The 27,999-nt window shown below is 50.1% G+C and overlaps 1 protein-coding gene across 4 annotated transcripts in view; it reads left to right on the top strand.

Moving 5' to 3' along the window:
• Positions 1 to 18,145, top strand: part of AMOTL1 (angiomotin like 1) — a 142,392-nt gene extending 124,247 nt beyond the window's left edge. For 3 of the 4 annotated variants that reach the window (XM_073215832.1, XM_073215831.1, XM_073215833.1), the window contains 5 exons: positions 3,016 to 3,206; positions 7,335 to 7,460; positions 8,110 to 8,336; positions 11,132 to 11,389; positions 12,861 to 18,145. In XM_073215832.1, coding sequence (XP_073071933.1) covers positions 3,016 to 3,206; positions 7,335 to 7,460; positions 8,110 to 8,336; positions 11,132 to 11,389; positions 12,861 to 12,967 — 909 coding nt within the window. In that variant the 3' untranslated portion in view covers positions 12,968 to 18,145. Of the gene's footprint in view, positions 1 to 3,015; positions 3,207 to 7,334; positions 7,461 to 8,109; positions 8,337 to 11,098; positions 11,390 to 12,860 lie in introns of those variants that run through there. The other variant, XM_037010983.2, reaches the window with a different exon arrangement.
• Positions 18,146 to 27,999: the final 9,854 nt, after the last annotated feature.

The raw sequence follows: 27,999 nt of genomic DNA, 5'->3' as shown, positions 1-27,999 counted from the left end.
TCTCTTTGAAAATAATATTAGCTTTTCCTTAAATGACAGTATGAATGTGTCTTCTGTGCTGGGAAAGACACTCAGGGATTTGTTGTTTTTGCCCACTCATTAAAAAAATGAGTATTATTTTTCATTTTTTCCTCTAATACATCTTTATTTTCTAATGTTACCAGTGAGCATATATTATTCTATAACTAGAAAAGGTAACAGTGTTATTACAAATAAATCCACCAAAAAACTCAGTTTTCTAACTAGTTCCATGTGACAGATACTGTAAAGTTTGGTCAAACCCATGCCTGGAGCCCCAGAGCAGTGTGGCCTGCGCAGCCCTGATGGTCCCCGGCGGGGATGAGCAGAATCCCCTCATGGCCGCTCTAGAGCGTAGGGTCACCTAAGAAGCTTGGCCGTTCCAGGAAGGGTACGCAGCGGCCTCTCTGATCACCTTCCTCCTCATTCGCTCTCAGGCTGCTCACATCTGCGCTGTCCCGGCAGTGGGCAACACACACCACACCTTGCTCCTGCCCTGCTGCCCCACCAAGGCATTCATCTGCTCCCTTTTAGAAAGCACACCGAGGTCACGCTGTAACCAAGCCCCTGGTCATCTCCCCCCTCCGCAAAGCAGTGAGGCCGCGGTGCCCCACCTCTTCTTAAGGGAATTGCTCTGCAACGACCTTTGAGAGAGCAGCTTAGAGCACTCACTGGGGCAACACCCCACGCGAGGGCTCTGCCCTTAGACTGAGGCCAGGACACAGCTAAGCCTCTCCACTTGGCCCCCTAACGACAACACAGAGCCCCCAGGTGAGCTCCAGGTATTCCTGCAAGATAACCTGGAACCTTCCAGATGGGTGGGAGGGCTGGAGGTGAGCCTCAGTTAGGGCTCCAGGGTTATCATGACCAACTGTGGTTGAACCCTGCCTCCTCCTCCTACTAGGAAAGTACCCTTGGGTAAGTAAGCTTTCTGAGCCTCAACTTCATTGTCTATAAAGTGGGGCAAATAAATTACACTTACCTGAGAGTCATAAATACACTTGTACAAGTATGAAAACCACACACGGTGCTCTATCCTGTGCCTGGCACTTAGCAGCTGGCTCAGAAACGATAACTATCATTGCCGATCTTATTACCGTCCTTGCCTTCAGAGCCGTTTGGCGGCTTAGGGCATCTGTGGTCCCTCTCCCAATTCCTCCTCTGCTCTACTTTTCTAGTCCCACTGTGGGAGCCGGGGAGGGGGAAGATGGGTCAGGATACCAGGGCTAGCAGGAAGGAGCAGCTGTTGAGGAACAGGACTGTGTTGTGCATTCTCTCTCTACCTTGGGATGTGAAGTTGTACTTAACATCACGAGAAGCAGAGAGTGAAAGAAATAAAGGTACGAGGGAGGGAATTAACATTTGTAAGAACTCACAATTCATCTTTCTTGCAAAGAGCTCAAAGTAATTTTCACATCTTATTCTGCATTAGTCCTCTGAGGCAGAAGGGGGATCGGGGTGTGTCCTGGAGAAGGAAAGTGAGGCATCGGGCAGTAAAGAGACCAGCCCCAGGTCACGAGCTAATTGGGACCTTCCTCCCAGGTGAACACATTGAGGACACAGAATTTATCTGTGTTGTTCATGTGGTATCCCCAGCACATAGTATGTGCTCAGTAAATACTTGATGGACAGTTGAGTGAACAACAGAAGCTGGCCTGCCTGACCCTCTTCTAGCCAGCACACTAACCTGCTGGTATGCTGTATTCTTGGCTATTAAATTCATGCATTCATTTAAATAACTCTTAACGACCTGAATTAGGGGCCCTGCGAAGAGCTGTCATGATCTCATGTGAGGTCAAGAGGATTCTGCAAAATTAAGCCAGCTGCTGAGGTAGCTAGCACAGGGGTTTAGACAGAAACTGACAAGTATAGATGACAGCATAGTGAGGCTGTGAGATCTTCTTGGAAAGTTCCTAACAACAGGGTTGCCTGTCATCTCGTGGACTGGTTCATCTGTCATCCTGGCTGGTACAGGTCTATGAGGACAGTTATGTGCCTTCCACTCTGTTCTAGCTTCAGTGTTGGTTACTGACAAGCTACCACTAGACCCTCAATTAATCTGTGTTTGTAGCTTTAAATAATTGAATAGAAACATGGTTACAAAAGCCCAGGGGCCCATTTGTTCTCTCCCCTCTGGTAGGATGGGAGTCCATCAGTACGGCTCAGGTGCCCAGCTCTAGGTCATTTACATGGTTCAGGGGAAAGTGTTCTGGTATCTCTCATCTTACAACCAGCTGTACATTTACAATTTGTGATTGCTGGGGAGCCTGAGGGGGGTGCAACCCACAGATGAAAAGAAAGGGCAGAAAAAGATGCTGGACGTGCGTTAGAGGTTTACTGGTGGCACTTGACTTCGTTTAGCCCTTTAGGGTTTATCAGATGCTTTCGTGTGCATTGTCTTAGTTGATTCTGAGGCCCCTCCATGGAGCAGGAATTTCCAGATGAGCATTCTGGCAGTTGAACAAGAATGTCAAGGCATCTCAGGCACACCTCCTTCACTTTACGTTAGCTCCTAGCCTCAGAGGAATGAACAGCTGGGTTCATGTCCTTGAACTCCGGAGAAAGTGCCCTAGACCAGGAGTCTAAGGCTTGGTTCCTGCTCTTGATGTTGTTATAAATTAAGTGCAGGACATTGGACAAGCCACTTCTGGTCATGCACAGCCATATGGTCACACAGACCCAGGTTTGACCCCACTGCTGATAAACTGAGAGGCACTGAGCAGCTCACTTAACCTCTCAGAAGCCTAGTTTGCTCACCTGTAAAACTGGGATGACAGTGTCTGTTCTGTAGAGTTCCGTGGGAGTTAAATGAGAGCCGAGGTCACCTGGTGTTAGGGCCCACTGGGTGCGGGTTATACATACGCAGAGGGAACAGACGCATGAGCCTGCGCGTGTCGCCCTGTGTGCTCCATGCGGGGAATCACGCACACATAGTTTGTACGGTCTATGCCGTAGGACTTTTCTGCAACAAGATGCTGTTTTCTCGTGCTTCCTCAGAAACATGGAAATGGCCAGCCCGCCAGCATGCCAGAATACAATGCCCCAGCCCTCATGGAACTCGTGAGGGAGAAGGAGGAGCGGATCCTGGCCCTGGAGGCCGACATGACCAAGTGGGAGCAGAAGTACCTGGAGGAGAGCGCCATCCGGCACTTCGCCATGAATGCCGCGGCCTCTGCCGCCTCGGAGAGGTGAGGTGGGTGGGGGCCAGCCACGCACATTCATCCAGCAATTTAAACTCCGTCTGCACCATAGAGTGCTGTGTGATCATTAAGAATGATGCTGTGAAGAGTGTCCTTTATGCTGTTTTTTTTTTAACAGGGGGTATGTATCTTGGGCCAGACAAGAAGAATAGTTAATCTTCCTAACAGCCCCGACACTAGGAACTGTTATTATCCTTATTTTGCAGAAATAAGGCTTAAGAGAGGTGCAGTGGTTTCGTCCAAATCACACTGGTGGTTAAGTGGTGGTACCACATGGCCAGCTGAGATTTGTCTGCCTCAAAGCCTGGTACCACTTGCTTTGAAGTTGTGTTCTGCTGCAGTCGGTTATTACGTCTGTGGTGTCACTTCCTGTTCGCCAGTGCACGGCCTTGTTTTTCCTTTAAAAATGACCTCGAAATGCTCAGCAGTTCACAGAGAGGTTCTGTTAAGCTGACCTCTGGTGGGGGCGAGCAGGGAGTTTCCCAGGAGGGTAGGAGCTCCTGCATGTGGCATGGCAGTGCTGGCTGCCCGGCTATGCTTTCCACCCACCAAGTCTCTTGCTGCCCTCCTGCCCTTTCCCCCACTCGTTTGCTCTTTGCACTTAGAGTTGTTTGGAATTTATGAACATTTAGGGTCAGTATACTTGGAGGAGGTCCTTGAATTCCAGAGAAGCATCCATAAACCCAGACTTGTACCATTTCTCAGGGGACAGTCTGGACCTGGGGAGAGGATTGAAAAGTCAGGCTGCAGCCCAAGTTCGAGTCAGCCCCACAGTCCTTTGGGGTGTGTTATTTCTTCTCTAACAAGGAAGAAGGGGTCTCAGGTGGAGGGAGGACGCTTTATAAGCTCTTCAAGGGCTGTCATGTTCATTACTCAAGGCAAGAATTCCTGGTGGCCTGCTGCAGGAACTGGGGAGAGGGCAGTGCCAGCCTCCTTGGGGCACAGATGCCTCCATGGGGCTCCCTGGCACACTGGCCCCTAGAGAGACCTGCAGACTCAGGAGAAAATGACCATGTGTGGAGGCTTTGTTGTGCTCCAGTGTTGTTTCTGTGCATCTGTGCTGTGAGGGCATCCCATGCGAGCGAGACAGTGGGACTGGGAATAGGCCAAGCTCCGGAGCCGTGGCGTGAGCCTGGGAGGAAGCTGCAGGCTCCGGTTCAGCCCTTGCCCCGTGCGGGTGAGAACTGTGAAGCCCTTGGAAATGTGTCTGGAGTTTTACATAATGGAAGCATTTTTATTTTCAGCTTTTGGTTTTCTGAGGCAATGACTAAGTCACCTCTGTGTCCTGAGGAAGGGTTCAGACCATCGTGAAGTCACGGGGGGATCTGACCTTCTCTGCCAGATTTGGTCCAGTGCACCGCTGTCAGGGCGCTGCCCCAGGAACTGCCTTCCTCCGTGTGACTTTTCATGGAGAGAACCCTACATAGACGGGCAGGAGGCCTGGGTCCCATCAAGGCTTCCGCCTCTATTGCTGCCTGTACCAGCCTTTCTAGCATCACTCACTTCATTCAGAAATGACCTAAAACATGTCCTAAGTGGAAATTACAGTTCTTGGCCGGTCATGAGCAGGGAGCCAGACCGTATTCCACTAGCTGAGGACTCTAAAGTGCCAAACAGCAGTGTGTACGTGTTACCTTGGAAGCGGGTACTGGGGCCTTTGTGTGTCACTGTTGTCTCAGCTCCTATTGATTTATCAAATTAAGGCATGTTTGGGACCCTGGGTCTTGAGAGGATGAACAGGACTGGGATATAAAGTCAGAAGTAGGGGAATGAACAGGTGTGAAGCATGAGACCTCTGTGGTGGGCACCACACACTCTGTGCTAGGCCCAGCCTCGTTGGTCATCCTTTACACAAGGGGAGGGCATCTCTTGCCTTCAAGGAATAGGGATCCTGTGGGATCGCTGCCTTGATGCTCTCCTCTACCCTGTTTGGAGGCCTGCATGGATGGACATTTCTTTCCACCGTGGATTGAGGATTGAGGTCCTTTCCGCCGTCCCCCGTTTACCATTCTGCTTCCACATGGGTTTGTTGTGCGCCTAATAATTCCACTGGAAGCTGCCTCCCTCTTACCGCTGCTTCTCTCAGTGTCCAGAAAAATCAGTTTAGAGGAGGTCAGAATTTTAGCTCTCATCTTAATGTTCTTTTCAAAGAGAACCTGTCTAACCTCAGCATAGCTTTTCTGTTGATAGGAAGAGAAGGAAAATGAAGAATTTCTGCGGGAGGGCAATATTCTGAGTGCTTGTCTAGATGCTAAATGGCTGTACATGAATTGGTAAAAAAAGACTGTTTCCAGCCATTAATTTTGTGGCTTTTCAGCCACTGATACACACTTCACATTTATAGTCAATGGTTTTTAAATAAAGATTTTTTATTTTTCTGTACACCAATTTTTGCCATCTTTGTGCATTTTTTTTTGTACCATTGATCATAATTTTGAGATTGGGTCTATATTTTATCATTTTGAGACTTTTTACAAGTTTCAAAGCAATGTCATGTTTTTTCTGAAAGTCTTGTGTGTTTACCTTCCATTTAGTTGTTTCCATCTAATTGTGCCTGCTTGCTGTCTTTACTTGGCAGTATAAACATGAATCTTTAGTTTGTCCTCAGTGCTGCAAGATTTCAATAATGAATTGGTTGAAAATGTTTCTTTCACCGTTAATTCCTGTATGGTGATTTTTGTACACCATGGGAAGGATGCACAAGTTTATAATTTTATAACTTATAAGTTTATCAGTATGTTTAAAGCATTTTGCTTGTTTTCACGTTATTGGGCTTTATGGTTTATTTTCAGCCACACTTTGTATTCAAGCCACATACATGTGCCTACTTTGTTGGTTTATCTTATCTGCATGTGTGTCTGCTGAGCCTTCTTTATAAAGATGGAGGAAATTTTGGGAATGTAGAACAATGGTTGTGGGGCATGGACACCGGAGTCATAAATACCTGGATGTGAATCCATTTCCACCTTCACTAACTGGATGTTCTTCCCAAGTCACCTAACCCTTTGTGTATCTGTAAAATGAAGATAACTTTAGCTCCTGCCCGGGTTGCTGGAGGACTGAATGACGTACCACTGTAACGTGCTTCCCACGGTGCCGGGCGTGGAGAAACTGCTCCCTCACTGATAGCAGTTATTAGAAAGAGGTGAAAGAAAGTGTTCTTTTTTGCTGTTTTTGAGTGTTCTAGAAAAGAGCTGTCAGATTTAAAATATGATTGTAGCATTGGAATATGAAGTTAATTAAAGAGGTGTGCAATATTTGGCTAGATCATTTCTTATTGACATGCTGAGACACATGGAGCCTTTCAGCCTAAGGCCAACTTGTATCACTTAGGTAGTAGCTCAGTTTGTTTCTACCCGTCGTCGATAACGAGTAATTACATTGCCCAAACCAGTGGCAGGAATGGTCATCTTTGACCAGCTGTTTTCATCTGACGGCTGCTTCCAGCCACGCTGCACTTTAATCTACCCATGTCTGTCCCACCCTGCGCTTGGCTGGACTTGCCAGTGACCGGGTGTGTGTCTCTGTCTTTCTGCCCTGCCATCCAGCATGGTTGTCACACTGAGAAGACCTGAATCCTAGGCAGGGGCCCCTAAACAAGAAGTGAGCTAGAATGCAAATATGAAGGAAATTTGCAGCCTGCTCCTCGCTCTCCCAGAGCACCAGTGTCAACTTTAAGTCTATACTGAGTCTCCATTTAGCTGTAAAATACTGAAATAGCTTTTCTATGGGCGTGAGGTAGAAATAAAACTTCAACGGCTGATTGGGAAAGTGAGCAAGGATAGGTATGGAAGAATACAAGCAGAGAAACACTAACAGGAGTAACAATGATATTATTAGACTAACAGTATAATAATAATAGTGTCTTGATGTCCTGTACTGGGTCCACGTTCACGGCATGCCACGTAGCTTAATACACAATGTTGTTAGTAGAAGGGTCAGAGAACTTTATTTTGGGATTTTATTTTGTTTTTTGTAGACACAGTCTTAATTCGGTCAGGTTTAGGGAGAGAATTGGCCAGGATGTAGGAGAAGAAGAGTGGGTGAAGGAGCTTGTGCAGAGGTACTTGTAGTGCAGGGAGCCCCTGCATCTTCCTGTGTGTGTGCTGTTGCCAGGGATACCACGATCGTCAACCACTCGAGGAACGGCAGCTACGGCGACTGCTCACTGGAGGCCCACATGTGGCAGGAGGAGGAGGAGGTGGTGCAGGCCGCCAGGAGGTGTCAGGACATGGAGTTCACGTAAGGGATGGCTGTTCGCACGGCCCCACTCCAGCCGCTCTCCTCCAGACCCCCGTGGGCCCACCAGCCCCATGTGCCCCCTCACGCTCTGGCCCCTTCCCGTTATGATAGGCACGGCGGGTTACTGTCCCAGCTGTGAACGTAACACAGGTGTTTCCTGATTCTCATTTTTGGACACTGGGGGACAAATCATCTTCTCCCAGAAAACCTCTTCATCTTTTAGTTTTGCTTCTCAGAACATAGGGATATTGACCTCAGCGGGAAGCTCCCCGCTGACCCCTGTGTGTGAGGCGTCCGGGCATCGGCGCTCCCCACTGCTCTTCCCGCCCCACTGAGAGGAGCCCGGGGCCCCGTCGGCTGCTCCCTGAGCACACTTGCTCTGGAAGGTCCCTGCTGGTGGCCACAGGCATTCTAACTGTGTGCCCGTGGGTTTCCCAGGAAGTGTCAGAGTCTCCCAAGGGGCTGGGGAATGGGGACCCCTTGGACCTCCTGCAAGAGTTGTATCAGTTTGTGATTATAAATGTTTGAAGACTTATACTGCCCTTAACTCTCCACCCTGAAGTATATAAAGTGTGTGGGGCAGCCTGAGAGAAATATTTCAAGTTTTTCTAGCCACATGGCTTTTGATTATGGCTGTTTTGTTACACAGGATTAAAAATCTCCATGCCAAAATCATAGAGAAGGATGCCATGATTAAGGTCCTTCAGCAGCGATCCCGTAAAGATGCCGGGAAGACGGACTCCTCCAGCCTGCGGCCTGCCCGCTCCGTCCCGTCCATCGCTGCGGCCACCGGGTCACACTCCCGCCAGACCTCTCTTACCAGCAGCCAGTTAGCAGAGGAGAAGAAGGAAGAGAAGACCTGGAAGGGGAGTGTAGGTGAGCCCCAGCTTCTTCAGGCTAGAATCTGGAAAGCAAGAGCTTCACCAACGTTGAGAGGCAACCTCGTCTGGTGGAAAGAGTCCTGGCACTTCTACCCATGAGACACAGGCTCAGTTTACTCATCTCTAAAATGGGTGGGATAATCAATCATCCTTTGGTTCTGGAAATTAAATGGGCTGCGTGGAAGCAAAGGCTCTACCACCAGAGTAGGTGTTAGCCATGGACTGACTCACTCATAATCACCATCATTGTGGTTGAAAGCTGAGGTGACCCCTGTGACATACAATGCTCGGATGGGAAAAGCCCAGAGACACCAGGCCCCGAAATTGGCTCTGCCCCTGACCCTTTGTAAGACTGCTCCACCCTGCTTCTGGGTCCTGAGAGGCAGGGTGACGTGTGCCCTGCTTTATCCTGTGGGGTGATGGTGAGAGCAGCATGAGGTAACCGGGGGCCAGCACTTTGGGGGAAGTGCTGGTGGTGTTAGGGGCTGGTGGTGTGTTGTTGTCATGCAGGCAGAATTTTGCGGAGAATTCTGCAGACGTGGTCTTCACCAGGAATGGCGTTTCTGGGGTGCGGGGACCCACTGACTGGGCTAGCTGAGTCTGCAGGGCAAGCAGGCAGAGCTTCTGCGGGCAGCATTCCCAGACAGCCGTCCTCCACAGTTTTCCCCTGAACTCTGGCCACTTCAGGGGTCCGGCCCTTCTTTGATGCATTTCCCTGGGTCCGAGTGTGTTTTGTTTATCTGTGGAGCTAAGAACCAGCCTTCCTCAGCACAGAACCCCAGAGGGGCCCAGCTGCTTCATGCCAAAGGGGATAAGCGCTTCCAGTGTGGACCTGACAAAGCTGGCGGATCAAAGGCATCCGGCCAGAATCTCTGTTTGAAGTTCCTCCATGGTTCACGTAAGCAGTCCCTGCCCTCCAAGGAAAAGTACTTCAAAGAGGACATGTGTGGACAGCAGCTGGGATCCTCAGAGACCCTCCCGAGGACATTTAGCCCCCTACCCCAGTTGGAGAGCCTAGGAGGTGATGGCCAGGCAGGTTTGGTAAAAGTGTGCAGCGTGCTGAGGGCTGAGCTCTGATGGAAGCCTTCTTGGCAGAGGTCATTTTGTGACATCCAGCCAGGCAGACACTTCTCTGGTGCCTGTGCCTTTGGCACGTCTGAACCCAGACCTGGGAGCCTGAAGACCCAGTCTGCAGACGGGTGGTGCGTTCCCCACACTGGTATTCCTCCACGCCGTAGCTGGTGTCCACATGTCGCAGAGGCAGAGAGGGCTCTCTGAGGGGCCAGGCAGAGGCACAGATTCATGTGCCACTGTGCAGTTCCCAAAATGCTTCCACAGTCTTTTGCCTGATGGGCTGTAGAAGGAGGTGGAGGTGAGACCATATACCTTTCTGATGGCTGAGGGGCTCCCAGGCAAGATGACTGGCTAGTGACTTAATTCTGCAAGAACATCATTGTCACACTGGAGTTCTGATAGGGTGATGAGGTGGAAAACACACAGATCGGACTTTAATGTTAGGCATAGCTGGGTTTGAATCCTCCTTCTGCTACCTCCTAGCTGTGAGATGTTCAGTTCTCTGAGCTTCCACTTTGTTTTCTGTAAGACAAAGGCCCTGCCTCACAGGAGTGTTGCAGAAGCCCACGTGAGGAGGTGTGTGTGAGGCGGGCGGCCGTGGTGTGGTTCCTGATCTACAGCATCACCACACCATCACCTGGGGGCTTGTTGGAGAAGCAGAATCTCAGCTCCTCCCACTGATTCAAATATTCACTGTAACAATAAATCCAAGTACTTAATGGGCACATTACATTTTGAGACCCACTGGGGCAGACAAGCCGACTTGCTCTGTGGTGTGCTGTGAGTGGACACCTTGAAACAGCCGTGGCAGGGATACGCTCTGAGCTGCCGGCTAGCGAAGATAAATGGACAGATACTTGACTGTGCTTACCACATTTTCCATAGGCTGGATTTCGAAAGTGCTGGCGCTTTTCTGAATGCGTGCCATATGTCACTATTTAAAATAAAACGCTGTCCTCTCCAGCTTTGCGGGAAGAAGGTAGGGAACAGTGTTGCACATCGTGCCTCCCTTGTCTCTCACCAACACACCTCTGCCCACCTGGGCCTCTGCCCTCGGGTGGGAGGCAGGAGTGGGCCGGTGGCCTTGGCTTTCTGCTCCAAGGGTCTCTCTCTCTTGGTGAACAGTGTGCACGACTCAGTTGCTGTGACCACCGAGCATGTTTGTCTTTGAAACTGGGCGTGTGGTAGACCACCCATTACTGAGAGTGGAGTGGAATTGTGGACTACTCAGGAAAGCAGTGGGCCAATGGGACCATGTCCCGGACCAGGGAGGCCTTCAGTGTTTCTCCAGCAGTGCTCACGGCCAGCGCCCCTGCGCTGCATTCGGTAAAGCTAGCGTCCCCTCTAGGAAGCCTTCCAGGAATGCTCTCATGCCTCTGCACTGGCGAGTAGGCCTCTCTTACCACCCTGAGAATACTTTTACCCTACTGTTTATCGTATCACAGCCCAGCCAGTTTACTTGATGACTTCTCCTCCCCTCCGAAAATATATACATATAAATTTTTAGGGAGGGGACTAAGTCATTCCTTCTTTTAATTCCTTCAGTGCTTGTCATTCTCTGACACATAATGAGCTCTCATAAATGCGTTTGGTAACTGAATCAGTGCATGAATGAAGCACTCCTCAGTCAAGAAGGGAGCGATTTTCAACTAGGGTTTTTTTGTTTCATTTTGTTTTTTAAAGAATGGCATTGAAAACGCTGTCCTGTGCCCTCAGGGTTGCTGCTGGGGAAGGAGCACCACGAGCACGCCCCCGCCCCCATGCTCCCCGTGTCCCCGGCTGCAGCGCTGTCCCCCACAGCCCCCATCGCCTTGGCCAGCAGTGCACACGCCAAGACAGGCAGCAGAGACAGCAGCACGCAGACGGACAGGAGCGCGGAGCTCTTCTGGCCCAGCCGCGGCCGGCTGAGTGGGACCCCCTCCAACAGCCCCATCCTAAAGCACCCGGCTGCCAAAGGGACTGTGGAGAAACCGGGTACGGAGTTCCCCCCTCCCTGACACTTGGGAAAGAGCACTTCGGCCCGAGAGGGGCTTTCCCTTGGGGGAGGAGACAGCAGGAGTATCAACCAGCTCCCACCTTATGGGTTTTTCCCAACGATTCTGCTCACATTAGGCTGTGTGTGCTCCTTATTCTATGGGAATACAGCCGACCCTTGAACAAGGCAGTGGCTAGGGGCACTGGCTCCCCATCAGCACCCCATGCAGTTGAAAATAACTTTTGACTCCTCCACACCTTCAGTACTGATGGTCTGCTAATGACTGGAAGGAACCTTACCAATGATAACAAAAAATAGTGATTTAACCCGTATTTTGTATGTGTACTAGGTACTGTACCCTTACAATACAGTAAATTAGAAAAATGAAAATATTAAGAACATCATAAGGAAGAGAAATAAACATTTATAGCACTATATACCACAGTTACTGAAAAACATCTGCATGTAAGGGGAGCTGAGCAGTTCAAACCCATGTTGTTCAAGGGTCAACTATAAAGTGTGTGTAGACACTCCTAATTCATCACCATTGATGTTTGCACACCTGGAGCGCACCCTCTTCTGGCAGGCTTTGTGACCAACCCTTTCCCTGGGGGCGATGGAAGTAGACCCCCCGAGGGACGTCAGGGGACTGGTTCCCCGCAGGACGTTCGGGCGCCAGCGCCAGGCCTGGGTACCATGGGCATCAGGGACATAGCTGTTGCCTTTGAGGTGAATGCTCGCCAAGGATTCGGGGTTGGAAGTACCTCTTGAAGGAAGGAGGAGATAGCTTTAACCCAAAGTAGGCGAACTTCTGGCCCAGCAGTCAGGCCGGTTACCGATGAGTTGCTTCAAAATATTTAAGAGAGAAATAAATTTAATACAGCTTGGGAGGCGTGAGCTTTGCAGTGAGTCTGGAAGTTTCTGGGCGTGAGAACAAAGTTGGCTTTGGACTAACCTTAGTCGTGGGGAAAGTCCCCTTCAGGAACTCTTTTGAGGAGGTGGGGGCTTTGTGGGCATAAAGGAACCGACTCCTCCAAGGGGCTTCTTTATTTTCATCTTCCGAAACAGGCAAGCCAATACAGCATTGTCAGGCTTGTGGAGATTTAATTTTGGGGATGCATTTTGCCAGGAAGGCAGGGAATGTGAAAAATGCCTGGCTTGTAGTGTGTGCTGGACAGCCTTGAGGAGAGCAGAGGGGGAGTGGGCATGAGGGGCTCCCCGTACCATCGAGATGCCATCTTCACCCATGTAATCCTCTCTCTTCACCAGCCTGGCTCTCATCTCCATCTGAATCCCAGGGCCTGTCATTTAGCTTTTCTCCACTGTGTGCTGGATTATGTACCCTCACACCCTCACTTACATAACACTAGCGGTGACTGGTGGTATTCAAAGTGGTTCCATTTTAGAGAAAGTTGGTAGGACTGTGCGCCCTGGAGGAATGGCTGCTGATATTTCCCTTCTGTTTGGCAGAGAACACGCCTGGCCACGGAAAGTCGCCTGACCACAAGGGCCGGGTAAGCAGCTTGCTCCACAAGGCTGAGTTCCCTGATGGAGAGATGATGGAGGTTCTCATCTAACGTGGGCATCCTGTGGCACCTCATAACGGGACAGTGACAAGCAAATGAGGCACGTGGCAAAGAAGGCAAAGAAAGATCAAGAAGGTTGCAGTTGGGCAATCAGGAACATTTGAACTGATAAAGATTTCAGATTTGTGAGAACACTTTTTATAAATGCCAAAAAATACATCAGGATACCTGCGTGACTAAAGGTGAAGAGAATGCTATGGATTTTTAGCTCATATGGTAGGAGGGAGAAGATGCAGAGAAGAAATAGGAAATGGAGTTTTTCATTGTAGAGAAAATACATCTCTTGGGGAGGGTCTGTGTACATTGCATTCTCTGGTTATAAACAGATAAGCCTGAACATGGGTCTTCCTTGTTTAAGAAGAATCTCCCAGCAATCTTGGAGACACTATCTTGGCATAACATAACAGCACCTGTGCTGCCCACGGGGTGTCCTGGGAACATGTGTACCTGTTGCAGTGAAAAGTGTGCAGGAGTGATGGGCAATTTAAGGCCATCCTCACCTACTTACCTGCTTGCTTGGTTTGTATTTGCAGATTATGTGGGTTCTTGGCTTTTCTGGATTCACAGTATTTTCTAAACAGGATGGAGATAGTATGATCTTGATGCTCATCCTCCTTAGCTTCTCTGACTCCATCTGTCTCTGCCTCCTTCTCTTTAATTTTACTTTTCTGTAAAATTTTCCTCCTTTTTAATAAGACAGAATTCCTTAGATCTGGAATGGATTAGGGCAGTGTCTGAACTGTCGCTATTCTTGCTGTGTTTAACAGTGAGCAGTGAGACAACGCTATGTGCTGGCTTCGCGGCTGCATCCTCCGCCTTTGAGCAGTTGGGTGGCAGCTGTTACTCTCGCCCTGGCTGTGAACTGGGTGAGCTGTGATGAGGTGGAGGATCGCATGGCCACTGTGACATCTGCATCAAGGCCGTGGCCGTGGCTGCCTCCTTGCTCCCGTCAGCTCCCCGGCACAGCCTTGGCATGTCCACCGCATCGCTCTTTTGGGAGAGTACTGTGAGGGCCGCACTCCGCCAGCGAATGGCTTGGTGGCGTCCGGGCTCCTGGCACTGCTGTCTAGTGTCCGTGGCTCACGAGCACGTTCACCACTGTCCCCGCTCCCTCTCGCACTCCTCAGGTGGCTCTTGACAGGCACATGTGTCAGCACATCCGTTTTTCCCTGGTGTCAACTTGCTTTATAACCTATCAGGCCAGTATACTCACAGTGTGGTCGGGTGTTTTGAAGTTTTAGTTTGGGACAGGTTGTCCAAAAGAAGACAAATGCCATGTTTAAGAGGCAGGAGTGAGTGAGGTTGGGGCCTCCTGTCCCTGAATGCGATGCTTCACATCTGGCTCCTCCGACATTAGCTTTCTTTCCAAGCCTAGGAGGTGCTGGATCAGAAGAGAGGAGAAGCTGATCAGGCTGTCAGATGCTCTTGCAGGGCCTGAAATGTTCTCCCTCCGGGGCAGCCGGGTCCTTGCTGTCTCGGGTCCCTTTCCTCATGCTAAGGGAAGGGAAAAAGCCCTGGGTCTGAGTCTTTTCAAGCCCCACCTCGATGAAGCCCTGATCACACCACCACTCGGAAGGCTTGCTTAGGTAGTTTATTTTAGGGTTGGTGTTTGGAGGATCACCTGGGTGGAGTTAGAGCCTCCCCAGACTGCGGTGGGGGAGGATCACCGGTGGAGCAGGGGCGTGGGTGGGAGGGGGGCAATGGCCTTGGCCTGGGGGCTCTGAGCCTCCAGTGTGACAGAGACGCAGGCCTGACTCCTCCCAGGCTCTGCTCTGTGGTGGGCAGTCAGCTTTGGGCTTGATGCTCTCTGCCTCCTGTGGTGCCTGCTGAGCTTCAAAGAGAGAACCTGCAGCCTGGGAAACTGGAGCCATTCTGAGGGGTGAGCAGCCCACCTCATGCCCTGGGGTGAGGGGAGAGCACGCAGGGTCGTTGGGGAAAGGGTGGGGGACAGGCGGAGGGATCCTGAGCCCCATCTGTTCCCTTCACTTTTTAGGGGTGATGAAGTTCAGCTGATGGCAACTAATTCTCAGGGACATTTTGACCCCTGATTAATGGTGGTGGCGAACCAGGAAGGAAAAACAGTGTCTAGAGGGAAAAGGGCAAGTCATATTTGCCAGCCCCCCTAGGCATGGGTAACAGCAAGGGCCACAGCCCAGTTTCCCTCCAGCCGCCCCTTTATAAGCCAGCACACTGTGTGGGTGCTCAGGTCCCCCCCAGGCACCCTCCCAGACCCCTTTTATGCCCCAACACACTGCGTGGGTGCTCAGGTCCCCCCCACGCACCCTCTCAGACCTCCTTTATGCCCCAGCACACTGCATAGGCACTCAGGAACCAGGCCTCCTGCCCTTTGTGCTTCCCCTGAGTTGCCAGGTGCAAACACTGACGCTGCCATTTTTCGGCTGTGCTGTGGTCTGTCTTCTCTAACCTGCTAAGGCTTTTCTGGGATCTGTGGCTTTATAATACATCTTTTCATGGGAGATTTCCTGCCAAGCCAGGGCACCTGCCACTTTTCACCTTCATAGCTCTCTTGAAGCCTTGCTTGCTGCAGGGAAAGCAACTGCAAATACTGAGTGCCTGGGCTTCAGCCCTGAAGCCCTGGAGTCGACTACAGACATGAGGTATAGATGGACGTCTTCACGTGCCGCTATAAGCAGGGCTACAAAATCCATTTAAAGAACGCTTGCTTGTATGTTGTCAAGAGCCCTGGACCTCCTCACAGCTTCCCCGTGGTGCCTGCTTATGGCCCTGGCGGTCAAGTGAAGGGTAAGCTGTGTGGCTTTGTGTGGGGGTGCTGCTTCCCCCTAAAGGTATCCTGGCCATTTCTGCTTGCTGCCCAGGGTACCATGTGGAGTAGAGATGCCACTGGATTTCTGGCAACTAATTTCAGAGCACGTGGGACCTTTTCTTAGCACTTTCTTCTTTCAGCTTCTCTTCTTCCCAGAGGCTAGTAGCCAATGAGGGTGTTGAGTTCGGCTTGTTAGTAGCAGGCGAGCCAGGCAGGGCTGCCCCTCCCGTCCAGGGCTTTGGGTGGAAGGCAGAGTGGTAGGACCCTTCTGTCCTCAGTCTTGCAGGGCTTGCTCTCTGGGGCCCGTGTGTGAACTTGACTACGTGGGGCTCGGTTTGTATATTGAGACAGCTGCCCCAAATGAACTCTGAGCTGGGAACAGAGAACGCAGTGACCGTGTTGCTCAGGGGAGGGGCTGTGGGGATGCCCCTGCAGAGCCAGCATCGTCAGTCCTGGTGTTCTCCGGGACTTCAGCCACCTTCAGCCACCTGTACCCTCCTGATGCTGAGTGCCAATGGGATGAGAGACGGTCCCCACTCAGCAGCCTTCTGAGTCCCCGAGACTGATGTGAGTACAGAGGTCAGGGAGGAGGCTGGCTCCTGGGAGGCAGTGAAGGGTAGGTTGGGGGCTCAAAGGTTTGGAGGCAGACAGCTCACGCTGACTGCTGGGACCCCTGCTGAGCAAAGAGCTCTGTTTTCCACAGTCCTACTCTATGTCTGCCCCGGAGCCGGGGGAGCTCGAATGACCTTGCCACCCCCAAGCAGAGGAGAACCGCGGCCACAGTAAGTGGGAGCCCACGAATGTTCCACAGAGATAGGCGTCAAGTAGCCAGAGGATCCAGCCCATGATTAGGTTCTTCACGTCCCCAGGCCAGCAGCAGTTATAAATGTTGGTTTTCTTCTTTTTTTCTTGATAATTCATCAGTGTGTTTGAAGTGTCTTCATTCAATGTGAGGAATGTTCACTGGGTTTGCCTCTGATGTGTGGCTCCACGGGAGAGAGGTAATTAAGAAGTTTCCAGAAGCTGATCTTCTGGGAGTCTGTAAAGGTCAGCATTTCAGGAAATGGATTTCTTCTGGAACTAATGAGCAGTTTTTTTCTTTCTCCTTTTAGGTAGTAGTGTGTGCCCTATTCTCATTTAGTAATTTAATGGTATATAAAGACGTGTATATGTCAGTGCATATAGATGAGGTCTGACTCCAAGACTGTGTGTTGAATTCCTTTTCTTAGTATCCAGAAGATGGAAGTGCTTCATCTCACCCCACCTTCCTTCAAAGGTGACTCTTTGGGAGACTCTGCACAGGTCGCTCCATGCTGCCCAAGAGGACACGTTTTGTAAATGCCTCTATTCAAATGGCCTTCGGGGCCTCTGCCATGTTCCTTAGATTAGCCTGAGAGATGAGAAATCTCCATCCTTTGAGGATGGATTTAAGTTTGGAAATAATCCCAAGTCATTTACTCAGTTGGATAAATAAAGATAGGTTATTAAGGTCACACCATTTTAGCTTTAAAAAAAAATCTCTAGATGTTCCTTGGAATGAGGCTTTGGACTCCAAGAGCCTCTCCGGGTGGCCGCTTCTAAGGAGGGCAGTAGTCATGGACATGCAACGTCTAGTGGATTCATTTTTAAAGATCTTCTCTCTTGCCATGCCTTGTCTGTGTTCACAGCTCTGCACATCCCCAGCTGTAAGTGCGTATTCATTAGTGAAAACCTCCAGTAGCTATTCTGTAAAACCCCATTATACTTCAGTGCATGTTACTGTCATGTTATGCTATGACTGAGGCATTTGTCATGGAACTTTGCTTCACAGAATTAAAATATTGTCCTCAACATAATGAAGCACACGCACAGCATTCTCTTGTATCAGCTCCGCAGGTTTTGATGCAGCAGTTTTGCCTAGCATTCTGTTCACACACAGACACCTGTAAGTATTTATTACAAAACAGAACGTAAGCAGATTTAGCCACAGTGGTTTTCTTTGAATTAAGGTGTTTTCCCCTTTTGTGGAGGGTCTCACTCCATGAGGCACTTTCAGAGTCTGTGAAAGAGGCAGGTGCATGCACAGGCCTCGGCCAGCCCTGTGCCACCGCGCTGGCCGCCTGCCAGGTGGTCGTCCCTGTGCCCGGTGCCAGTTGTGCTGTGTTCTCGCCAGTGGACTGACTCTGCTGCAACGTTCGGGCATCTTGGTCCTTCTGGCCTGTGTTGAAGTGGGGTGTGCAGAGCTGCACAGCCGGGTGGGTCTGTGAACAGAGTGAGGGGGAGTCCAAGAACAGCGTGATCCCCATGGCAAATATTGATACTAATGGTCAGCCAAAGATTTTCCTATTTCCTTTGCTGCTTAAACTTGTGCCTTAATATTGTATATAATAAATGGATAAAATGGCTCTTCTTCCCTCACGCCTGCGCTTTTCTTTCCCAGAGAACCTGTAATACTGGGTGCTCAGTGAATGTGTGTTGAGTGTCACTTCATTGTACTGCTGGGGGGCTTCCCCGCTTGCTGTCTTGGCTTCCGGAGGCCCCTCCCCCCACTTGGGGGCCTCATGCTTACACCAGCACAAGCTCTTGATTCTGAGAAGGAAATGAGTCACACACGCCATGGGGCTTGCTGTCCGCCCACTCCCGGCTCCTCCAGACAAATAAGGAAAGAGGAAATGGAGGGAGGCTGCGCCCCGGGAGACAGTGTTGCTTTGATTACATCCAGGCATCCTCTCTTGGGGTTCCTGGCTTCAGAGCCTACCAGTGACCACTACCACCGGCTAAGCCAAACAGCCTGGCCCCTGTGTTTGGGCTGGAGTCAGACGTGTCTGTGCCCCACGATGGTATGAAGATGTAGCTCCCTTGTTAGTGTCTTGAGGGTCACAGGAAAGGGGGGGGCTTTGCTAGAAAGGAGTCACATGGTAAACTGGTGACATTCGGGGGGAGCCTCTGACTGAGGCAGGATGGCAGAATAAGTCTGTGAGAGTCCCCATGCGATGGTCTCTCCCCAGGGGACAGGGGACCTGGGGACCCTGGGGGTGGAGGAGGTGCCTTCTGTGTATTCTGGACTCGTGCCTCTGAGCAGAAGCCGCTCTCGTGCACCGCTGCCCTCCCATGAAAAGAGTTTCCTAGATGTGAGCTCAGGGAGGGCAGCGACCACCTCTAGTCCCCCAGTGATGCTGGTGTGATTTATGTGCCTTACCTCCTTCGTTCCTCACAGCAATCTTTTCACCCCCACTTAAAAGACAAGGAAACGGGGGCTCAAACAACCTGGGGCAAGTAACAGGCAAAAGGTGGCAGAGTAGGTACTTGAACCCAGGTCCACCTGGCAAGGAGCCTGGGCCCTTGCAGTGAAAGGTGGGTCAGTGTGGGGTGGCAGGAGAGGTCCAGCTCCTACCTGCTAGGTTCTTACCCGGTTTGCCTTTTACCCCAAGGAACTCTTGCAGGGCCCCCAGATCTCTGCTTGCATGCGGATGTAACTCGTGCAGCGTAAAGACAAACTGCAGGTCCCCAGCCCGCACCTCTCAGGACCCCTCCGGGAAGACAGCTGGAGGACCACCCTGGCCTTTGGGGCTCAGGTGAGGACCCTGCCCAGCTGGTACCACCTCTGCCATCTGCCTGCCCTAACGCAGTGCTTGCCCCTCTAGCCAGGCGCTCTGGCCTTTCTCTAGGCCCCTGTACGCCCCAGGAGACACATACTCCCCGGCAGCGCTGTGTACTTGTTTCCAGGGGGAAGCATGTTGTGCCCTGACGGAGTGCTGGCCTCTGGCCTGAGGCCCTGCGCCGGGGCCTATGAACTACAAGGGACCAGATCAGTGCCTTTCAAATAATCAGGAGTTAGGTCCCAAGTGAGGAATGACTCGGGAGCTCTGAAATTCCTTTCTTAAAAAATGAAAAGTCCCATGAAAGAACCTAAAGGAGCTTTCTGTCATCAAAGAGTGTTGCTGGCTCATTGTTACTGCTGCCCTTTCATCAAGCGCGACCGTGTGTCTCCCACGTGCTTCCTTTACCTGCCCTGCTCCTGGTGGGAGGATGGTCCATCCTTTGTCCAGGTGAGCCTGACTCGGCCTGTCTGTTGCCCTCAAAGCTCTCCCCTGTGCATGGAGCCCCGAAGGTGGCCTTCCCCATCTGGGGAGGATTTCTGTCAGAGGGTGACCGTTCCCAAGTTCCTCCATTAATACAGAGAATATAGGGCTCAGATTGTGTGTGGTCGGGTGATTTGGAGTAAAGTAATGTGACTCATAGTCCTATTGTTGGAAACCAATAACACGAAACTTTATGTCCTGGTTGTTTTCGCCCCTCTGAGTGTTTGAGGGAGGCGGAATCCAAGATTGATTGAGTGGGCTTTGGAATATTCACGGTATTGGAGTATTTGGAACATCCCAAGCTTCACCTTAACAGCTCCACAGTAGGTATGGCCAAGTGGCATCACCCTCTGCATGGGAAGTGTGGTGCGGGCGTGGTGCTACATGCCTGTCCTTCCTTCTGTGCACTGTGCTGTGGTCTTTGATTTTCTTTCGCTCTTACTTTTAATGGTGTGTTTGTTTGTTTTTGTTTTTAACAGTTTAAAAGGAATTGGTAGGCAAATGGCTAGTTGAAAAAGACATTTCTAAAGCTCTTTTTGGAAACGTGGTATTTCCAGCAGAAGGCCTGAACTGTTCTGGATCAAAGCCTCTGGGTGTAAGATACAGACTTAATTCAGAGCGGCTTGACTGTTTATTAACATGGGTACACCTTGGGGCGCCCCATGGAGGAGAAGGGACCTGCTCTCAGGCTGGGGTCCTGCTCCTGTTTATCTCAGCTACATCCTGAGACCACAGAATTCATGATCCAGGGATGCTGAGTGTAAAACGGAGGGGCTCATGTTTTTGTACCCATGGACATTGATATGTGGGTTTCTCTGTCACCTGAAACACATGGCTCCGGTCCACACCTGGTGCCCTCCCTACCCTGCTCACTGCTCTGCTTACTGCCCCATCCTCTTGGTCACCCCTGCCAGGAACCCACGTCATCTTGGGCTCCTCCCTTTGTCTCCCTCTTGGCTAATCATTTCACCTATTCCTGTCCACCCTTCCTCCTCATGTTTACGTACTTTGGTTCTCTCCATCCTAAGAGCCTTAGTCTGCCTGCATCTCTCACTTGGACAATTGCCATAGCCTGCCTCCCGTCTCATCCCACTCCATCCTGGACACAGACACCACAGAACAAGAGTGACAGCTGACATTTCTTTATTGTCATTATGCACCTAATACTCTGTGCACCTCTTCTGTACTAGGACAGTGAATCTTTTTTTCAATTGGAGTGCAATTGGTGAATAATGATTCAACATTTATATACATTACAAAGTGATCACCATGATAAATCTGGCTACCATCTGTTACCATACACAGTTGTTATTATTAACTATATTCCCTGTGCTGTACCTTATATCCCTATTGTTTTACTTAGTTTATAACTGGAAGCTTGTACCTTTTAATGGCTTCTCGTAGGAGACATAGTTTGCCTATCCGCCTACTCACAGTAACCAGATTGTTCTCTGTACAATGAGTCTATTTCTGTGTTGCTTTTTTTTGTACCTTTTGTTCTTTAGATTTCACATATAAGTGGAATCATACAGTGACTGTTGTTCTCTCTCTGATTTATTCAACTTTGTATAATACCCTCCAGATCCATCCATGTTATTGCAAATGGCAAAGTTCCATTTTTTTAATGGCTGAAAAAGATTCCATTTTGTGTGTGTATGTGTACATCTTCTTTATCCCTTCATCCACAGATGGATATTTAGTTTACCTCCGTATTTCGGCTGTTGTAAATAATACTGCAGTGATCTTAGGGGCACGTGTATCTTTTTGGATTAGTGTTTCTCTTTTCTCCAGGTAAATACCCAGCAGTGGATTGCTGATCATATGGTAGTTCTCTTTTTAATTTTTTGAGGAACCTCCATACTGTTTTCAGTAGTGACTGACATTTTGCATTCCCAACAACAGTGGATTCTCTTTTCTCCACATCCTCTCCAATACTTTTTATTTCTTGTCTTTTTGATAATAGCCATTCTAACAGATGTGAGGTGATAGCTCATTGTGGTTTTGATTTGCATTTCCCTGATGATTAGTGATGTGGAGCATCTTGTCATATGTCTGTTGCCCGTCTTGAATGTCTTCAGAGAAATATTTCTTCAGGGCCTCCTGTTTTTTAATTGGACTGTTTGATTTTTTGACATTGAATTCTGTGAGTTCCTTATATATTTTGGACATCAACCCCTTATCAATTATATCATTTGAAGTATCCTCTCCCGGTCAGCAGGTTGCCTTTTCATTCTGTTGATGGCTTCCTTTGCTCTGCAAAAACTGTTTACTTTGATTTTGTCCCATTTATTTTCATTTTTGATACCTTTGCCTGAGGAGGCAGAGGGAAAAAAAATACCCCACGTTTTTAATGACATACTGTAGGTGTCCAAGTATTTGTTGACTGAAGGGGTCAACCCTAAGAATTCAATGCGGGAAGGGTTGTAAGTTACCTGCACATAGTAGGCCCTTCACAAACGACAGCACTGACCATGAGGCGTCTATTCCAGCTCTTGCCTCAGGCTGCCCCTTCTTTAGTGAACTACATACACGAATGTCAGCTCATCTATCTAGGGCAGGAACCCTCTCTTTTATCCAGAGTAGATGCTCATTAAAATTTGAGCCAAATGTGAATTTTCCCAAGCTGCTTATTGCATGGGTTCGCTGTCTGTTTTCAGGGAAACTAAAGTAAAACCTTATTTAAAAATAAGGCAAGTAATGCACATTTATTACAAAATCAAATGATAAAGAAGCACACAAAATGGAAGCCACTATCTCCTCTAAATCCCTGTTAGTATCCATTGTTAACAGTTGTATAAATCAAATGGATAGCAGTATAGACACGTGAATGAATATTGATTTTAAAACTAAGATCATGCTATTACATACAACTTGATTTTTCCACTCAACAATCGATAGGCTGATTTCCCTGCCAGCATGCAGGGATCCGTCGCCGTACCTTTGTGGCTGCATAGTGTTCTTCTGTGTGGGTGGGGGGAGTTTGTGGCCATCCAGAGTGTGCGCCTCTGCTGCCACCCAGCTCCCCCATGGCATCGCCGCAGCAGTTCAGGGAGGGCTGAGAGCGTGGAGGGGCTGCAGAGACGTTCAGTTTTTCTCCTGAGAAAGAGGCCAAAACTTGCACTGTAGGTCAGGGTGGCCCAAGCGCTGTCCCCGAGCTCCTCCAGCGCATCATGGAGTGTCCATCTGCCCGTCCAAGCCCAGCTGGCGATTAGTGTCGCAATGACGTTGGGATCCCAAGGCCCTGACCGTGCCATGGCCCCAGCTGCTGGCTGAGGCCCAGCCTGCCGGCCCACCCTGTTTCCATCCATAAAACCGCCGTCAGCTCTCTAACTGAGGGGCTGATGTTCCTCCCAGTGGCCAACCCTTTGGCCTAGAAAAAGAACACATTTTCCTGGCATAATTCAACTCAACGCCCAGCCCCCATCTGACTTTGTTCAGTGATAGTCATGACGTTGATCGTTCCCTTGTCTCTGGCACTTTCATTTTACAGAGTGTCTACCAGATTTCTATAAAACATTTAGCTTTAGGGTAGCCTGTAAACAGAAGCTCAGCTCATTATTCATTATCAGGCTGCTGCTGAAAATTAATTATGTGCCTAGCGCGTTTCAGATCTCAGGGGGGAGCTGGGGGGTTGGGGGAAGAGATTGCTCTGGAGATCCTTGCCCTGAAGGAAGGGGAGAGGAGACGGAGGCAAGCTGACCTCCTACTGTGTGCCAAGCATTTTCCATCAGTCACTGCGTTCAGCCCTCAGGGCGGCAAGTACAGGGAGATCAGGAGAGGGAAGCAAATTACCCACAGTGCACACTTAACCACGGTGGCAGGGTGACAGTTGAACCTAGGCTTGGGGGCCTGAAAGTCAGGATCTTTGCACTTATCATTCAGCCTTCATGTTTCATTAAGGTCACAAGACAAGCACAGGAATCAGTTTGCTCCTTGCTCCTTCCTGTTGGGGTGTCTGCACCAGGGTCCCTGGACGTATCCATTAAGACCCTGCTACTCTCGGCATCTGGAGGGAATTTGGTCGGTGGTGCCCAGCCACTCTGCATCCGCAGCCTCAGGGTGGGGTGAGAGCAGACAGGGGCTCTGCCAAGGTTTGCATGTGGCAGACTCCCAGTGGGGGCACGTTTATTGAGAAAGCCCAGGCTGACTGCCTCCCCTTCTCTGCCCGCTCTGAGATGAATGCCGCCTCCGCCAGCCAGGGCCCTCTGCTGGCTCGTCCCAGCCTTTCCAGAAGAGCCCCTGAGAGGGGCTCCCCACAGGAGCTGGTGGCAGCCCCCTGCCTTCCTCTCTTGCGGTCTATCTCTCAACCTAATCTTACCTGGAAGGGAGGTAATAACCCTAAGTATCTTATTTATTTTAAAGTTTTTAAAAGTAAGGGTCAATAGTTTATCTTTTGATCAATAAAAACTCCCTTTCTCATTCCTTCCCTCTGTCACATATGTCCCTGCTCCTCGTCTCCACCGAACACACTAACTCAGGCTCAGGCACGTGTCACAGCTTGCCAGGCATGTGCCACTGATGATGTACATCGAAAAAAAATAGGAGTCATAAGCAGCAGACATGAAACCAGCCACTTCTCAAGCTGCATGTGCCTCCCGGTGAAGACCGTCCTCGTGTCCTGGAGGGGAAGGTGAAAGCTACTGTGTTAGGGCCTCTGGTAACAAATAAATAAAACCCAGCACTGCCCACATCTGTTTTCTGTAGAGTAGAACTGGGCACTTGGCCCTCGGCGTGGCCAGTGAAGGTGAAAGCTCCACCCAGTAACACCCCACCCCTGTGCGTGATGCCTTTCATGTCCCGCATGCAGTTACCACCTCTGGGGACAGCTGTGTGATCCCTTCAGGTCTTTTCAGAGCCCTGCACCCTTCCCTCCCTGGGGAACAGTAAACTGGGGAGGGATGGGCTTAGTGTGGATCAATCAGTCAGGCAGTCACCTAAGAAGAGATTCATGGCTGACGTGTATGGCAAAGAACCAAGAGATTTCACCAAGGCACCATTCTGGGCTGAGGACTTGGGATTTCTCCCAGTGACAGAGCCAGCAGGGCTGGGCCCAGTGTTGTGAGATCACAGCAGAAAATGCTCGGGCGCTTCTCCCTTGACAAACTCAAAATAGCAGGGCTGAGAGTGAATGGGCTGTGGCAGTGAACCAGCAGATGAAAATAGGGGGACCTTTGCCCATGGATTACAGAGTGGATGGCAAATGCAGGTCTTTTCTGCATTTGAGATAGAGGTTTGGTGAGATGTCACAAATAACTCCTCATGTTGTGAACATTAATAATGGAAAACCTCACTGCAGTGGAGTCGGGGGCCTAGAAGGGGCGCCTTACTACACAGAAGAAACTGTCAATCCAAGGAAAGAATCCTGAGCAGGAAGGAATCACCAGTTACAGGCCCCAAAAGGAAAAGATGCACATTGCACCTACCAGGTATCAACTGCTACTGCCACTCAGCCAATGAGAAACCGTCATCACTCTGAGCTCTTGCTTTTCCCCCACAGACTTTCTTGCAAAACAACCCCACTCAATTTCCTCCTCCTTCTCTGTACAATAGCGTTTCTCTTCCTCGCTTTTTGGACTTGCCTATGGGTTTGCTGTGGTTTGCATGGCTTGAGTTGCAATGCCCTGCTATTCCCGAATAAACCTATTTGGCTGGTAAAATAACCGACAGTTTTATTTGTAAGGTTAATGATGTAAATACATAGCATTGAGCAACAGGCTTAAATGTACCACACACACATTAGTACAACATTAACACAACTCTTATTGTGTTAGAAGAAGGATGGAAAGACAAGATGCTGTACCTCTCCTCCCCCAGCCCATGCCACCCCCGAGCTGAAAAGTCTGGGTGAAAAGACCAGTAGGGACCACAGTCCAGTGTACAGTACATGTCAGAATTCATGGGTTGTACAGATGGTTCTGTTGCGCTAAGGGACAGGAAGAAAAGCAGGTGACATGTGCATTGGAAATGGATGAGCGAGAAGGGGACCCCGGGGGGCTGGGGCTGGAGGGCAGAAGGAGCAGCAGGCACGGGGGCAGGGCACGCGTGGGACGCAGCAGCTCTGGTCCGCAGGGGCAGGTGGAGGTGAGGCTGGGTGGTCCTCTCCATCCCTGAGATGCTGTGCCAAAGGATCTGGCCTTTGTCCTGAGGGAGTAGGATGTTGGGAACTGGAAAAGGTATATTTAAGCAGGACTGATCTGATCGATGGTGTCTGATAGAAAGATAAGCAGGGGCTGCATCGAGTACACACTGTTAGGGACAGTAGCGGCATTGGGGTTTCAGTTTCTATGGCCTTTATACCAATTACCCCAAAACTTAGCACAGAAAACAACTATTTTTCTCAAAACTCTGTGATGTGGGCAGAACTAGGTTGGGGTAGTTCATCTTTGCTGGGTTCAGCTGGGGTGGCTTAAAGGCCTGGAGGCTGCCAGAGTGCGGGGTGCTGGGACATCCTCACCTTCAGTGAGCCAGGCAGAGGGCGTATTGCCGCCATGACCTGGCCTCAGAAGTCACACTGCATTACTTCTGCCACCTCTGTTCTTCAAGGCAGTTACAAGTACCTGCTGGGAGGTTCAAGTGGGGCAGGGGGACAGGGCAGTGTAGACTTTATCTCTTCAAGTGGAAATGGCACGATTCTAGAAGACCAAGAGGGATCAGAAATATTGCTATTGCTGTGACCACTTGGGGAAATAAAAATTTCCACCCTGGGTATATGTTACACCCAGTATCCAAAGTTTTACATACATAGTCCTATCTTACCCTCCCCTGTGTCTGTGAAGTAGGTATTATCCTGCTCATTTTATGTATCTGGTAGTTGAGGCTTACAGATGTTAAGTGGTCTGCCTAAAATCACACACCAAGAAGTGATGGAGCTGGACTTGGGGTGCAAGTCTGATGGCCCAAGGCCTCTTTCCCTCTCCTGCTGCTGCTTCAACCACGGGAAGGAAAACACGGGGACAGACCAATTCAAAGGTCATTGTTCTGCCACGGAATGCTCTCACCACTAAAAGGGTGGGCAATTTATGAGCTGAACAGGAAGCTGAACCAACAGATCTTGCCGTCCAGTTGATTTCACGCTGTCTCTGCATCATAGATGAGGTATGACAAGCATTTTCTGTGGTGGTCGCTGCAAACACTGTGGAGTCAGAGCTAACAACTGCCATGTTGCCAAGTGCCGGGCTCCAATGCTAAGCAGTCTGTGTGCATTATCTAATGTTGATCTGATCAATGGTGTTTTACAGAAAGTTATTACTCAATAACCCTAAGAGACAGGGGTTATTGTTATTGTTCTCAGGCTTCAGGGCATTAATTAATGTCACAGGGAGAGGACCTCACAAACTAGGGCCTCCACCGCCCTGCCATGAATGTTTTCAGCCACATGATAAGGAGTCGATGAATCGATGGCCTCCCCTTCAGGGGTGGCACTGGACATAGAGTGGCTGAGACCCCTTCTGGAGTCAGACTGGTGGAGCTGGAAACCAGCTCCACTCTTGACTGGCTGTGTGAGCTTGGGCCACAGCCTCTCAGGGCCTCAGTGTCTCTTTCTTGTAGAGGTTCGCAGCAAGAGTATGACCCATGCTCAGTGCAGACCTCCGCTCAGGGAAGGTACTCGGTAGCTGGCAGCTGTTGTGTTAGCGTGGAGGCTGGTGCCAGTGGGCCCTTGGGATTAACCTGCAGCTCATGAGTTCTCCTGGCCCAGGGGTCTACGTTGTTTTCTGTAGAGGACCAACTAGCAACTGGTTTACACTCACCTTGTTGGGGTGGAGGTGGGGTTAGTCCAGCCACAGGCAAGGGACAAACCAACCACAGGAACTGGGAGTGAGGTGGGGGCTGCAGAGGGGTGAGTTTGCAGACTGTACAGTGTCGTGGACCCTGGGAAGTGCAGGGAGCTGGCCCCAAATGCAGGGGTGCCCTGACTCACTGGGGCAGGGCCTGCACAGCTTGTCCGCTGAGGGTGCAAGGCCCTGGACATCAGTTTATTCGCTTTGGGTTCGCCCAAGAGTGAGGAACCAGGAAGGAGCCGCTTGTGGTTGCCAGCATCTTACCACCTATGACCTTCGTTCTTCGCCAAGCCCACTCCTGCTTAAAGGAGAAAGGAGGAAGCTCATATAGTTACACATGGGGAGGCACAGCATGGAGGGACCTGCTTTAGACTTGGAATTTGGCCCACTGTGCCAGCA

Source organism: Manis javanica, chromosome 11 (genome assembly GCF_040802235.1).
Source record: "Manis javanica isolate MJ-LG chromosome 11, MJ_LKY, whole genome shotgun sequence".
Classification (NCBI taxonomy): domain Eukaryota; kingdom Metazoa; phylum Chordata; class Mammalia; order Pholidota; family Manidae; genus Manis; species Manis javanica.
Note: the sequence above shows the minus strand (reverse complement) of the source record. Positions and strands in the feature narration are given on the sequence as shown.